This window comes from Bidens hawaiensis, unplaced genomic scaffold (genome assembly GCF_021521415.1).
Source record: "Bidens hawaiensis isolate Kalapana, Puna unplaced genomic scaffold, B.hawaiensis_p1.1 tig00016992_1, whole genome shotgun sequence".
NCBI lineage: Eukaryota > Viridiplantae > Streptophyta > Magnoliopsida > Asterales > Asteraceae > Bidens > Bidens hawaiensis.
In genome coordinates, this window is record NW_027492573.1 from 119,575 (window position 1) to 135,777 (window position 16,203).

The following is a 16,203-nucleotide window of genomic DNA, read 5'->3' on the forward strand; positions in this document are numbered from 1 at the left end:
TAGTGTTCAGTTTCCTCTATCATGATTCATGCGGATAGACCGGCACTTTCATTTAGTGGGATGACTGAACTTTTCCCCTTCAACTGACCTGCGTGAAGGTTTGTCGTTTTTTGGGTTTATGCGGGTTTTGCCGCCTTCCCCACGCAACGACTTTCACACATGTATGCGGTGAAAACCGGCATCAGTGTTGATAAAAGTATAAATGTAAAATCATCAGCGTCGATGTTCTAAAGAGAATCATTTCCATTAGAAGTGGCTCTTGGCCTTTTCTTTACAAATTTGGAATTGATTTACATGCAAACTGTGTAATTGAGCTCCCTTCCATGTTGTTGGGATGGGAGTGCCATCGAGCCGATACGCACCTGGTTCGGGATCTCGTTCTTTACGCAGCATGTAGTCTCCATATTGAAGCTGGAATTTTTATTCGTGTTTTCCCCAGCTGGGGTTCTACACGCATCAGCCTGCTCGGCGTTCATTGTGCCACGAGGTGCGCGAGCGTCCCATCTCTGACGAATGCTTCGACCATGTCCTTTACGTCTATGCATTCTTCGGTGTTGTGGCCTTTTGTCCTGTGAAAGTCACAGTATTTACTCCGATCAGCATTGTGACGATGTCGGATTATTTGAGGCTTTGGCCATGGGAGCTCCTCAGTAGCGAATATCTCGGTGACGCTTTTGGTGAGCGGCGTCCATCTGGAGTTCTTGTTTGACTGTACGTTATCCCTTCCGCCTAACCGATGCTGCAAGCCGGATGAGGTGTCAAAGTTTACCCTTGACTGCCAAATGCCTAGCTTCCGCTTTTTGTTTAATCGGGCGGTAAGGACGTTGTCTTCTCTTGTTTTCTGGGTGTAGAGGTTTGTGCTCTGTGGGAGATCTCTACCCAGTTGCTTCTCCGTTTCCGCAAAGCGTTTAGCTGCTGTCATGATGGCATCCCATGTGGATGGCATGCCATCTTTACCCGTTAAGGTGCGGATGAGCTCTGGGTCGTTCGCGCCCTGAATAAAGGCAGCGCGAACAAGATCTTCGCTAATGTTACCCAGACTTAGCTTCTTCGAATTGAAGCGAGTGATGAAGTCTAGCAAAGATTCATCTTTTTCTCGAATGCACTTGAGGATTGTCCATTGCTCCTCGGTATACTTTCGTTGTTGGCTGAAGTGTTCGCTAAACTTCTGTTGGAAGTCAGCCCAGTCGTAGATGTGGTTGACCGGTAGACGATCGAACCACGCTCTAGCAGCCCCGACAAGCGTCATTTGGAACATGTAACACCACGTGGGTTCCGTCCAACTACTGACGGTTGCCCCCGCTATGAATCTGTTCAAATGATCATCTGGGTCGGATATACCATCATATGTGCCTATGCTGGACATTTGTTTGGCACTTTTTGGGGCAATTGCTTCTGCAATGTCCCTTGCAAATTTGGACGTTCCTGCATTTGCAACATTTGGTCTGAATGTTTTGGAGAAGTCACGTGGACTTCCACCTGTGTTTTTTGGTTTGAAGGCTTCTCCAAAATGCCTTCTCGGTTGGGAGTCCGTTTCCTTACGCTTCCCTTTTGCCCTATGGCGAGGGTTCGCGTCGGAGTCGGACTCCTCCGAGTCATCGTCCAAGTATTCTTCGAATTCGTCAGCCTGTTGGACGGAACGCAAGCGTTCGTCCAACTCAGCTTGGAATTCCCTCTGACGTGCCTCCGCCCATGCCTTAACTTCATCGAGTGTTTGGCGGGGGAGTCTCGTTCGTTTCTCTAACTGGGTATCGGTGATTCCCAGTGAGCGATTATTTACTGCACTTGCCCCAGCTTGGGTAACTGGGGTAGTTTTCGTAAAATTTACTTCACTTGCCCCGGCTTGGGTAACCGGGGTAGTGTTTGTAAAAACTGTGTAGCCGGTATTCCCCCCAGTAGCTGGGGTTGTGGTTACCGGAGTTTCTTTAACCATCTTTCCAAAAGTTTGAAAAAACTGGAGAAAAATGAAGTTCTAGCTTTATGCACGGATGGCGCCAATGAAGAAACACTAACCGGACCCCGGGCAGATTACGGGTAACCTGGGGGTTAGATAGATGTTTCCCACGAGGGGTTAGACCCAGAGAAGATGGTTCTTCTGATAACCTGCAAAACAGACACCGTGAGCTTGTCACTGAGAAGGGGGGGTTCCTCCTTGTGACCACCCTCCGGCGTGAGAATCAGACTAGATTGCTCTTTAAATATAAAAGTATATTAAGAGATTGCTAGAGCAGATATCAGGTATAATATGATAAGATATGTTAAGATGAGATGGTCATACCATTTGTGGTATTTATAGCCGAAGGTAGGTTTCCAAGGAGGTGTGGCCGGCTGCAACAGTGTTCCTGTTCCACCAACAGTGGCCTACGCACGTGCCCTGCTGGTAGTTGGTGGGTAGGCAGCGGCTGATAGTGACCAGGCCTGCTGTGTACTATTCCTTTTCCACCAACTGCCGGCTACGCACGTGGTATGGCAGTAGTTGGTGAGTAGGCAGCGGCTAATAGTGACATACAGTACAGGAGCATGCTGCTCGCCATACTGTTGTCAATAAGCTGTCGTATCTTTAGTCAGATCTTTTGCCCATACCTCGTCAGGTACAGTACAGAAGATCTTCCCATATCGTACGGACTGGCTTATTTGGGCGGGAGTATTCCCCCTCCCGCCCTTGTGCGGGATTGACCCCGGCTTTGCTCATTCCTTCAGGTGACACTGAGTGATTGAGAGCTAAGTGCCTTGTGCGTGTAGCCTTGCTGCGCGGGTGGCCTTCCCTGATGGCTTGTATCCGAGGCTGCGGGGACAGGCGGAGTCCTTCACCATTGGGAGGCATTTCCTGCGGGAACAGCTTGCGTACTGCGCGTAAGGACGTCACGTCTCTGAGCATGGTGAGTCCTGCGGATCCAGTTGGTTTCTGCGCAGACGTTCCTCTTCAAGGTGAGTCTTGCGGGTCCAACTGGGCTCTGCTGGGACCTACCTCCCAGCAGAGCCCAGTTGGACCCGCAAGACTCACCTTGAAGAGGAACGTCTGCGCAGAAACCAACTGGATCCGCAGGACCCACCATGCTCAGAGACGTGACGTCCTTACGCGCAGTACGCAAGCTGTTCCCGCAGGAAATGCCTCCCAATGGTGAAGGACTCCGCCTGTCCCCGCAGCCTCGGATACAAGCCATCAGGGAAGGCCACCCGCGCAGCAAGGCTACACGCACAAGGCACTTAGCTCTCAATCACTCAGTGTCACCTGAAGGAATGAGCAAAGCCGGGGTCAATCCCGCACAAGGGCGGGAGGGGGAATACTCCCGCCCAAATAAGCCAGTCCGTACGATACGGGAAGATCTTCTGTACTGTACCTGACGAGGTATGGGCAAAAGATCTGACTAAAGATACGACAGCTTATTGACAAAAGTATGGCGAGCAGCATGCTCCTGTACTGTATGTCACTATTAGCCGCTGCCTACTCACCAACTACTGCCATACCACGTGCGTAGCCGGCAGTTGGTGGAAAAGGAATAGTACACAGCAGGCCTGGTCACTATCAGCCGCTGCCTACCCACCAACTACCAGCAGGGCACGTGCGTAGGCCACTGTTGGTGGAACAGGAACACTGTTGCAGCCGGCCACACCTCCTTGGAAACCTACCTTCGGCTATAAATACCACAAATGGTATGACCATCTCATCTTAACATATCTTATCATATTATACCTGATATCTGCTCTAGCAATCTCTTAATATACTTTTATATTTAAAGAGCAATCTAGTCTGATTCTCACGCCGGAGGGTGGTCACAAGGAGGAACCCCCTCCCCCTTCTCAGTGACAAGCTCACGGTGTCTGTTTTGCAGGTTATCAGAAGAACCATCTTCTCTGGGTCTAACCCCTCGTGGGAAACATCTATCTAACCCCCAGGTTACCCGTAATCTGCCCGGGGTCCGGTTAGTGTTTCTTCAATCTTGAAAACAACAACATTTAAAACAAATTTCAAGAGGTATTTCACTTCACTACTTCATGATACATGGATGTAGGGATGTTCCTCGGGTTATTTATTCGGGTTTCGGGTCAGATTGTTTGGGTTTGAGCTCAAAACAAATTAACCCAAGAACCGACCCAAATAAGTTTGGTTTGTTCGGGTTTCGGGTTGAACGGGTCGGGTAAATTCGGGCCGGGTTTCAGGTTTAACAAATTAAAAAAAATTATCCACCTTTAACAATATTATAAAATAAAAAACCATATTCCAAGTCGTTATAAAACCATAATATACAACCATATTCAACAATAACATATATTATTTAGCAAAACATGAAATTTATCATACAAGCATGCATTAGACGGGATGAACAAATGTTGTAGCCTGTGGATCAATACTTATGTAGATTGAATAAGCATGCTCAATACATATTGGTTTAAATACTATACTCTTTAAGTTTTTGAATTGAAGGTACATTCCCAACATGCTTGATGGTAATTAATACATTGGGATGTGATAGAATGATAGATCCAATATTAATTGGAGTATTGAGAACAGCTGAACAATAATACATAAGGTCACTATGTTACTTCACCGCTAAACTACCCTATAAAAATTAGGGACCCATTCATCGATGTATTATGCTTTGGGTTATTCGGGTCAACCCGGATTTGGGTACTTCAACCCAAATACCGACTCAAATATTTTATCTCGGGTTCGATTTAGGAGTTTAATCGGTTCGGGTGAATTCGGGTCAGGTTATTTGAGTCTCAGGTCGCTTCAGGTCGGGTTCGTTAGTCGGGTACGATTAACAAACATACCCTTACATGGATGATGTGGGTCAATTAGTAAAAAGAAGCTTAATCATAATTGTTACATGCCCAGCTGATGCCATATATAAAAATAATTAAATAGGATCAACTGTCATTGAAGCTTATTTAAATATTATTTTGGCGTACACGGGTTTCAAAGAGTTTAATCACAGAACAAGTGGTGTTTTGACTATTCGGTCCCTTCGGTCTGGACCGAAGACCGACCAGAACCCGATAATTGCAAAATACTGGGACCGAGGAGCAGCTTATTTAAATAAGCTCGGTTTGGTTTCGGGTAATTCTCGGTTCGCGTATCGGGTATTTTCGGGGGTAGAACCGATTTATGCGCACCCCTGCTAAAATGGTTAAAAAGAAGAGAATAAATCATATTACTTGATATTTTTTGCATTACGTGTTTTTTTTAAACTTTGGTCATTTAATGTGCTATTTTTACGGTCAGCTTAGAATGCAAAGAGCCTAGAAGCAAATCTTAGAGCCATTATTCGAGAAATAAAATAAATGAAGAAAAAAATTTTAGATGAATGATTAGTTCATTGAAGTTTTATAACAAATACAAAATATACAAATGAGTATTAACATGTATGTTTTGTATAATTTGATATTTTATATTTGTTGTTAAAAACGCAAAGATAAAAATGATGACACGAAATATATGTAAGAGATAGATACAGTAAAATTATAAATATTCTATACAAATAAACATTTAAAGATTTAGGAATTCCAGCATGTATATGTAATTTTTTTAATTTGTTTAGTATGTAATTTTTAATACCGTATAATACATTTTTGTATAAAAGTTCAACACATTTTTAAATTCATATTGTGTCGTCGTTTGAATTAGTTTATTTATTCTAACTCGTGTTGTATGCGAGTACCTAGCCTAGTAATATTATATGAGTAAATAATATATATTAGACCCAATATTGACTTAAAAAGGGTAGTTGAGCCACCTAATAGGGTGTGGGGAAGAACATCTCTATAAAAGCAACCAATTCCCATCTTTGAGTTCGAGTTATATAGAGATGGCATTAACTGGTAAAAGAGTTACTCAGGTTGTGATCAAGTCGAAGGGTGATGTTTTTCATGAGTTATGGAAGTCTAATCCACACCAAATTCCGAGCTTGACCCCAACCACCATCCAAAATTGTCAAACCCATGATGGTGAAGTTGGAAGCATGGGCTCGGTTCTCTTGTGGAACTATTCTCTTGGTAAACAGCACACTTGACTGTAAATGAGTCTACCTGAGTCATGTTAGGCTCAAGCTCAGGCCCGAAGTTAAACAATTCAGTTTCGATTGACTTGTTTATCTTAATGACCTAAAATTTGATCAAGCTCGAGTTCGGCTCATAAAAATCTTGAGCCGACTCGTTTGTTTTTATATTAATTACTGTTTGCGTCCCTATGGTTTTAGGGCGGAGACACAACGAGTCCCCAAAAATTTTTTTGAACTAGTTGAGTCCTCATGTTTTCAGAAACGAACAATTTGAGTCCCTGTGGTTTTAGTAAAATGAAAGTTTACTCTAAAAGTTAAGTAGCAACAGGGACTTAAATGGTTTATTTTTGAAACCACAGGGACTCAACCAGTTCAAAATTTTTTCGAGAACTCATTGTGCCTCCGCCTTAGAACCACAGGGACGCAAACAGTAATTTTCTCTTTTATTTATTTTAAAATTTTAAGTTTTTGCACAAATATTGTAGATTGTGTGTATACTTACGTACGTATCTCGTTTAACATACACATGCAAAATTTACAATCCAACTTCAATGCATAATTTTGGGTTGGTGCAAAATTTTGATTTTAGTTTGAACAAGTTAATGTGTGAGCTTACCTTGTCTTGGGCATGGTCCATTACAAACCAAATTGATTTCAAGTGAGCCTAACATTGCGAACCTTTTTAACTGCTCTACAAACACACCTAACATCTTTCTTTATCAATTTACAAGATCACTTGATTATCTAATATCTGGATGATATGTTCTTGTAGATGGAAAAGACTGTGTTGCAAAAACCCTTGTCAAGGACATCAATGAAGCCAAAAAGTCGGTCACCTTTGAGGTACTTGAAGGCGATCTGATGGAACAATATAAGACCTTTGTTATGCATGTTCATGTAGACAAACATGGTTCAAACAACTTGGTGACATGGACTGTCGAGTATGAGAAGCTGAGCCCTAATGTTCCTGATCCGGGTACACTTATGGACTTCTATAAGAAGGTGGCCAAAGACATAGAAACTCACCATCTCCGGAACTAAATGATCAAGTATCAAAATCAAATCATATATATTCACCAATATCGGGTGACTAGCCTAAATAATTAATTTTGAGTGTGTCCAAGATTCCCTTGTTAGGTATATGTTATGCAGACGCTTGTTGGTTGGTTTTATGTGTAAAAGTTCTTGTATTATTAATCACAATATTTATATACCTGGTGTGGCTTTTTTGGTTTTATGTGTAAAGTTCCTTGTATTATTAATCACAATATTTGAGGTTTTGTTAACAAAATTAGCCGTTCAAATAATAATAATAATAATAATAATAATAAACAATATTGCAAAATTCGTGTAACCCAATTACAACCCTTGCACCATATTTATGTAAACGAGACATGTTGTAAACTAGTTGTAAATGGTTTAAAAGGGAAGATTGGTCAGTTAATTTTATAAAATATATATTTTTTTTTTTGCATTGTGTATTCTAAATCTAGATTATGCTCTTTCTACTTTTTTTTCCTCTGTTAACTCTTTTTCTCTCCTCTCTCCTCCCACGTACGTCCGTCCTCTCACAATACTTGCCCAAAGTGGTCGGGAATATTCGGATGAAATGCCCCCTTATTCTTCACCTAGACCCCCATCCTCCACCTAGATGTCAACGAAACAGGCAGCATATACACCTCCATTTATGTTTGTTACTTGTTTGTTTATACTTTTAATGAATGAACATAAATGAACATGAACATCAATTTTCTTAACGAAGAAAGATGTTCGTGTTTGTGTATGTTCATCCGTTATAAACAAACAGTTCATGAACATAACTGAACATAGATGAATGAACATAGCTGAGCTAAAACCAGTTAAAAGTATGTGAAGAACTATGTATCGGGGCTAAAAAAGAGTTATTAAAACTAGACTTGGTTGTAATAAGCCAAAACGAATTAAATAAATATATTAGCGAACGTAAACAAACGAAAACTAACAAATATAAATGGCCACAAAAGAATGAACATGAACAAATTTAAAATTATAAACGTAAACCTGTCAAAGGTAAGGCAAGTGAATGTGCGATATTGCTTTGGGCCTGCTAACATTTTTAAAGTAACTAAGATATTTTGGAAGGTGGGTGGGTTTGGGGTAGGGTAGGACTGTATGAAGAACGAGTCTTATCTATAAGTGGTAAGGATTACGGATATAATTATTGTTTGGTTTTAGAGACTGTATGACCATAAAGAATGAGTCAATCTATATTATTGTTTGGTTTTAGCGAGAGAGATATATATCCATATAGTTGGAAAGAGAATTGCCCAAATTGAGATCAACTCAAACGAGGATGTTTTTCACGAGCTATGGAAGAGTAATCCTCACCAAATCCCTAACATGATTAGCCCTTCAAACATACAAGATTGCCAGTGAAGTTAGGGGACCATCGGTTCTATCCTGTCTTAAAACTACTTCCATGGTAAGCTGATCAAGTTCTGAAAACATTGATTCTTTATAAATGTACGCATGAACTCTTATGTTCTTAAGTGAGACATGCTTGCAGACGGAAAAGAACACACTTCGAAAGCGTTAATCTATGCTCTCAACAAGGAAGAAAAGTCAATCACCTTTCATGTGACTGAAGGAGATGTCTTGAACTATACAAGAACATGATACATATTCATGTAGACACAAAAGGTTCAAATCACACATCGTTACGTGGACCGTTGTGTATGAGAAACTGAGTCTTGACGTCCCTGATCCAGATACTCATATAGATATAGAGACTCATCATCTAAAGGAGTAATGGCGAGTATCAACTTAAACACCCGCAATAAATGTGCTACATGCTTGTGATGGGTATTAAGTTTATGTATGTTGTTTTGTACTTGTATATCTTTTAAGTTCTAATGCAATACGTATAATTTCAATAATTTCAATTAAGTGGAAATATAATCCTGTATTGAGGTAACAATAAATGATTGGAAATTTATAATTTCAACCAAGTGGAAAAGTATGTTCATTTTGATAACACTCTGATGTTGAAATAGATTAATCTCGCAAATATCACATATTGAAGTAGACAATAAGAGTAAGTAGCTATAATCATAATTTTGGATGTTGACAACATTCTAGAGAAGAAGAATGGCACAGAAGTTCATGGCATATATATGATAGAGAGTATATTGATAGATTTATGAAAGTAGAAAAAACTAAACAACACATCAATTGACACTAGACTTAAGCGTGAGTTCTTTTCAAGTGAGACAAAATGATGAGAGACAAATAACTCAATCATTGAATCCTGTGTGGATCTTCAGTTTCATTTTAGACGTCAGTTGTTTTTGGTGTGTCAGTTTCAACAATGCACTAGGTTAATTCTCGAAATCCATAAATTCTTATAGAGTTCGAACGGATAGGCCTAGAAGCCAGGGTTATGGTTCTAACGGCTAATTGATGTTCAATTTGGTTGAATCTTGCTTTTATATTGACAATTTGGTTCGAACAGTTAATTGATGTTTTAACTATTTGATGATATGGCAAGGTGTTTGGGTTTATTAAGATGAATATGATAGCGTAAAGTTTTGTTGTCGATCTATGCTTAAATATGATTTTTACACATTTGGTTCATTCATAAACTACACAAGCATTGTGATTCCTTGAAAATTTTACAACTGAATGTGGTTTCGAGATAGGGTCGAATCCTTGGAATGTGTAATTTATGTATGCTTGAAACATAATAGAATGTGCATGAATAACTTATTTTCGTTTTAAATTGGTTATATAAAGTTTGTGAAGAAAATTGAGTTGAAAGAGCCCACAGGCATAATTGGTTTGTAAACAAAATTATGATGCACATAAGGTATTTGATAAAATGTCTTGAATGAAATGACTAATTTAACTTTTAAACATTTGAGTATATGCAGTGAGTTACTTGCATACGGGTTATAAATATGTAAAGAAAACAAAATCGAAGAGTTTTATATATGATAAAATGTACATGCTTTCTTATTGAATAATTAGGAGTATATGCAGTGAGTTACTCGTATACGGGCTATTACATAAATAAACACTATGTTCACAGGGATATGAACTTCGAGAATTAACCTAGTGCATTGTTGAAAATTTTGGAGATGTTAAGTAAGTTGATTTTATTTTAACCTATTAAGCAAACGTCTCAATTAGGGATGAGCTCGGGATGAGACCGGTACCGATCACGAAATTCGGAAATATTTGGTACCAGTACGAGTACCGAAATGTTCGGTTCGGTACCCGTACCTGAAACGCTCATCCCTGCGTATCATAACAATATGAACTTGGATCTGTAAAGAAAGGATATGACAAATTTGTTGTTAGTTAAGACATGGGATGATGGTTTCATATTAGCCATTAATGGTGATTTAGTATGTTAAATTTGTGTCTATAGTTTGCTGTCCAAAATTGTAAGTTTATTATGTTGTTTGCAACTAAAAAATATCATGAACTAGTGTGTTAAACTTATTGTTGTGTTTGTTGTCCAAAATGTAAGTTTATTATGTTGTTCTACAACTAAAAATGTCGAACCAATATGTTAAACTTGCTGCAGCTATTTGTTGTTCAAACTATAAGGCTATTAGCTTGTTTTGTAATTAAAAATGTTAAATTAGTGTCAAACTTGTTGCTGCAGTTTGCTGTCCAAACTGTAGGTTTATCATGATGTCTTACGACTAAAAATGTCAAATTAATATGTTAAATTTGTTGTTGCAGTGTGTTGTCGAAGATCAATTTTGTTGTAATTCCTTAGGTGAAACTCGGGAGTGGAAATAGGGAAGTCGAAGATCAAACACTCGGATCATTTAAATACACATCATTGAGTTGGAGAAAAGTTTTGCTGAAGTGTACATACAGTTTTTACAATTTACCGTTGATAATGTTAAGAGTTGTCTTGTCTTATCATTGTTTTCAAACTTAAATTATTATATAGGTATATTTATATTGATTTACAACATGTTTACAAACTTCAATTATTGTATAGGTTTATTTATGTTGACTTTGTAAACTATTTTTAAGATGTACTTTGGTTGGTTAGAATGAAAGTTTGGTCATTCAGCATAGTTACTAAAGCTCACACTAAGCGCATATATTTCATTAAACACGAAATAGTTCAGAGGGGTAAAATAGTCATTTTGTACAGTCATTCAAAGGTCCAACCAAACAGCACTTACTGTTTCAGCACTTACTGGTTCAGAAACTCTTAATCATTCAGACCTCTTACTGGTTCAGCACTTAATGGCTCAGCATCTGCCAAACAGCCCCTTAGTCGAAATCAATGTTTTGGTTACTTTTTTTTTTAACTCCAGTTAATATGTCATTATTTTGGTTGAACTTAATAATTCGGTTGCTGACTATAAAGAGATGCTCATTTGGCCTTTTTTTGCCACAAACTTGGCGTTTTGTTCGCTCACTCACTCACATCATCTTGGTAAGTTAGATAAAATAATTAATTTCAAATTTCAAATAAAGAAATTTCATTTTATGTTTGTTTTGCAATAAAGATTAATAAAAACTAAGACCAATCGCTATAGATGGTTGATTTGTTTTTAAGACAACCTGTTTAACACAGGTAAGTTATGCGTTTTATTATCTAAAGTCCAAAGGAAAAACAAAACTACTAATTCTGATATTAAGGTTAAAATTATAAATATTATGTTAAAAAATAGAGATTTATGAAATTTCAACAACTTTTTATTTCCATAATGTGTAATTTATTCTATCATCTATTATATCTTTATATATTTTGAACATATTTTTATGTATTTCATATTGTATTATTATTTAAATAAATTTATTTATAATAACTCGTATTCTACACGGGACTTAACGCTATATTGTATTTATTGCACATGAGTGAATCTTATAAAATTTTTTCACCCCTCTCTAATATTAATATATGTTTCTTTTTTTTATTAATAGTTTCATATTTTATTCTTTTATCTATTTGTTCTGTTATTCTCTTTTTTTAATAATTATTTCCTGGGTTAAAAAATTTAATATCAACATAAATATATTATTTAGTTTTATATAAATATATTGTATTAGTTATTAATATTAAGCTTTTATAAGTAACGAATTTTCACGTTGATTCAGATAAAATAATTAATTTCAAATTTCAAAGAAAGAAATTTTCACTTAATGTTTGTTTTGCAATGAAGATTAATAAACGCTAAGGCCAATTGGTTTAGATGGTTTGTTTGTTTTTTAAACAACCTGTTAGTCAATTGGTTTAGATGGTTTGTTTGTTTTTGAGACAACCTGTTTTAACACATGGTCAGTTATGTGTTTCATTATATAGAGTTGAAAAAAAAAAAGTGAAACTACTAATTTTATTATGAAGGATAAAATTACAAATTAAAATTACAAATATTGTATACACAATATAAAGAAATATTTAGAGATTTATGAATTTTTTAACTTTTTATTTCCATATCGTGTAATTTATTTTACCATATATTATATTTTTTATATGTTAAACATATTTTTTATATTTCACACTGTGTTACTATTTAAATAAATTTATTTATTTAACTCGTGTTCTATACCCAACCTATTAATAATACGAAAAAAGAACTCCAGTCTGTTAGCATGGAGTTGCAAGTCACATAGCATGGATTGCCTAAAAAGTTATCTTATATGATAAATTCATTGCATGCTTTTGCATATCTATTAAGTTAGGTTTTCAGATCGAAAAAAGTTATACTATGAACTTTATTAAGCTTTCTTAATTTGTTTACCAAGTGATTTTCTAATTGCAGAAGAAGTCTAAGGAGATTGAGCCAAGCTTTAGTGGAAGGGGTATTTATCTTGTAGGTCAGTTTTAATGACATTTTCTGTCTTTAAATAAGAAAAGTTGAGATTATTATTATTGACTAATATAATTTTCTATAGATCATATATGACATGCTAATTTATCTAAAAAAAAAGTTGGAAAAAAGTATTTTGGGTCAATCCAACCAAACAAGTTTCAACGGTATAAATATTCTTTTGTTCTGCCCGAACCTTTTTTTTACCAATTACCCGACCTGCCTATTTTGTCAACTCTGGTCAGATATAAACGCTATCTTATGTGTATAATGTATAAGTAACTGTGTATTATATGAAATGAATGTAGAAATGATGGGATCAAGGAAAACAACAATTGGTCAGACCTTGTCTGAGATGCTAGTTTTTTTTTTTTTACACGTTTGTGACTGGTTTCCTTCTTTATATCTTGCTTTAAAGTTTTAACTCAATTTCAATTTCTTCTAATTCAGATAACCATATGGTTTATTGTCTTCCATAATATTCATGTGTTATTTGCATGCAGTGATAAATTAATAGAACAGTCTGTTGGAGGAATTGCAGTTGCTGACATATTTAAGTTGCGTGGCGAGACCTTTTTCAGAGATAACAAGGTCATTAACTTTGACCCTTTTGACCGAATTTACCCATTTTTAATATGGATAAATCTTGAGTTTGACATGTGTGATTTCTTATAACTAAAACATTGCCCAAATTGACATAAATTGGTTTTGGCTCAATGGTAGAGCATTCATTTTACTAGTAAGAGATAGGGGGACTATGCCTTACTATCACCAATTTATATGCGAGATATGAGGGATGACCCTGGCTTGCCAGGGTTCGAGTCCTGATCTCACCCGGTTTTATCGGCTCCTCACTGTCGTGCCGTTTGGCGGGCGTGGGGGTCGGGTTTTATCCGGGGAATCCCTCAATAGGTGGACCGCTAGGGGCTCCGTCCGTCCGGACTCGTGGCCAGCTCGGGCTACCTTCAGCCATTGGGGGCCGCGCACGGAGTATCCAACCTTACCTAGTTGGTCGTTCCCAAAAAAAATACCCAAATTGACCTTTTGTATATAAATGGGTTGAAATTTTTCCAACTAGAATTTAACTATTCTTTATTTTTAATTTGTGGCTCTGAATATTATTATTGATATTAGTTGTGTCATTCATTTTTCAGATTGAGGCATTGCATAAGCTGTCATCAATGCGTTGGCTCATTATTTCTACAGGTGGAGGTGCGGTTGTTCGACCTATTAATTGGTATGGCAGTATGACCATTATACGCTTATCCTTCTCCATGCACTCCAACTCTCATATCCCAATACAAGTTTTAAGGAAGGGAATAAATGCCAAAATATTTAAAATTAATATATTTGATATTATAATATTTGAGTAAATTACATGGATGGTCCATGTTGTTTGATCCAAATTTTGGATTTCGTTAATAAATTTTTAAAGTTACACATTTAGTCTCAGCTCACCTAGTTTGCTTTTATTAATAGTTCCTGGGTCTAGTAATCTTTTCTGACCCAGGGGGAAGGGATCATTAATGAAAGTGAACTAGACGGGTGGGAACTAAATCCGTAGCTTTTGAACTTAAGAAAAATCCTAACTTTGACCAAACCATAGGGGACCATTTGTGTGATTTACTCATGATTTTTTTGTTGGGTAAATATTATATTATACCAAGTTTTGAGGGATTAATGAGAAGTTATTCCTTTATATAGGATTTCTTTATATTTAATTTTAGCAAATAATAATTGTTTATCAGGAAATACATGCACAATGGTATAATTGTCTTTATAGATGTGCCTTTGGATGCATTGGCACAAAGATTAACTGCTATTAGTACCGCATCTCGCCCGTTATTGCATCATGCATCTGGTGACGCGTACACACAATTATGTAATATTATCTTTCATTCTAACCTTTTAAAACAATTTTCAACTTACAGTACCTATGAATATTACATTAATATATCATTTTCTTGATATATATAGACATTAAAGAAACTATCTAAACTTTGGGAAGACAGAAGTGAAGCTTACACCAACGCTCACGTGAGAGTCTTGTTGGAACGTACGTATAACTTCTTTTTTTTCTTTCCTAATAATGTTGTCGCTTATAGTGAAAGGCAAAGTTGTCAATTAACAGAACAAGAAACTTAATTTGTGTCCAGATATAGCAGCCAAGTTGGGACATAATGATCTTTGTTGTATTAATCCAACTCAAATCGCAATTGAGGTCTCTCTCTTTCTCTCTCTCTCATACGCACGTTTTGTTGATGTTAACTTTACTACCCGTTTGGCAGGCACTCATTCAAATTGAGGACCATTTGAAGAAATGAACCCACCATTTTGGGTTCGGCTCGTGCTTCTTGTGCAAACACTAGTCTTGTTATTGTTTTAATAGTTTATTGTGTTTCAGACAAGTTTTGGAGCATCTCACTTTGACTATAATGTTTGTTTTGTTATATATATCAATACAATAAGGTTTTTGCATTCTTTTTTGTCTCTTCATGGTGGTTTTGGTACATCTCTATAAGCCTAAACGAGCTTCAATGTCTAATCAACAACAGAATAAGTTTTTTTTTTTTTTTTTGGTTTGTTCATGTTTGTTGATCTGCTGTGTTTGATGCTTTTAAATTGAGCCCATACAACCCCATTAGAAAGATTACGTATAACCCCCCGTCGTCGCCGCTGCCGCCGTGAGGCAACTAAAAGACACCCTAAAGACCAAAAATGAGTGTGTGGGTTTATTTTGTCATAATAATCATGTGACGTGACACATGTAACCTAAATGACCCAATGACGCGTCTGAACTTCAAATAGTCTCAAACACCATATTACTCTAGTGTTTTAATTGCTTCTTGCGAGGCTCAAATTCCTGTCGAATCCTTTTAACATTTGGAGGTGAAGAAACGGGAGAAATTGGAGCGGAAACAGACTGAATCCCATCCGTTGATCTGCCACCGACCATGCCTCCATACGCCTTTTCTTCTTCTTCTTCTTCTCAGTTAGATACATTTCAACCATATCTCCCTCATCATCATCCATCAGTTACTCTATCTCATCTCTTACCTATACTAACATATCAAAACAAATATTAAGACAGACGGGCAATTTCGACCAGTTTACTTGTATCTAAAAAGAAAAGGGCCAAACGGGTCGATAAGGATCAAATGTATCTTAAATCATAAAAAAGAGAAGAATTATATTATTTGAAAAGATATATATATATATATATACTATTAGTTTACTATTAGAATATTTGTCATCTTGTAATTAATCATATTTGACAGAGTAACTAGAAGACGGGCTATATGACCAAAACAAGCCAAGCCACTCGCGAGCTACTCATATCAGCTCGAATCAAGCCAAGCTAAAACGAGCTCGAGCCTAAA

General features: G+C 37.1%; 2 protein-coding genes across 2 annotated transcripts; both read left to right on the plus strand.

Annotated features, from left to right (window-relative positions):
- Positions 1-5,810: 5,810 nt before the first annotated feature.
- On the plus strand, positions 5,811-7,043 carry LOC143552668 (kirola-like). The gene is made up of 2 exons (XM_077042825.1): positions 5,811-5,997; positions 6,775-7,043. Exons 1-2 carry the CDS (start codon positions 5,811-5,813, stop codon positions 7,041-7,043), a joined length of 456 nt encoding a protein of 151 aa, XP_076898940.1.
- Positions 7,044-12,605: 5,562 nt separating this feature from the next.
- Positions 12,606-15,147, plus strand: LOC143552675 (shikimate kinase, chloroplastic-like). Its single transcript, XM_077042832.1, has 9 exons — positions 12,606-12,617; positions 12,776-12,830; positions 13,132-13,213; positions 13,327-13,414; positions 13,978-14,060; positions 14,572-14,703; positions 14,803-14,879; positions 14,980-15,044; positions 15,112-15,147. The coding sequence occupies exons 1-9, from the start codon at positions 12,606-12,608 to the stop codon at positions 15,145-15,147; spliced, it is 630 nt and encodes a 209-aa protein (XP_076898947.1).
- Positions 15,148-16,203: the final 1,056 nt, after the last annotated feature.

Excerpts from the sequence above, each read along its gene's own strand:
- LOC143552668 (XM_077042825.1), top strand. The coding sequence starts at position 5,811 with ATGGCATTAACTGGTAAAAGAGTTACTCAGGTTGTGATCAAGTCGAAG. Across the intron at positions 5,998-6,774 it reads CTTGTGGAACTATTCTCTTG|ATGGAAAAGACTGTGTTGCA; the intron begins GTAAACAGCACA and ends ATGTTCTTGTAG.
- LOC143552675 (XM_077042832.1), top strand. Across the intron at positions 13,415-13,977 it reads CCTTTTTCAGAGATAACAAG|ATTGAGGCATTGCATAAGCT; the intron begins GTCATTAACTTT and ends TTCATTTTTCAG. Across the intron at positions 14,704-14,802 it reads GGTGACGCGTACACACAATT|ATTAAAGAAACTATCTAAAC; the intron begins ATGTAATATTAT and ends ATATATATAGAC.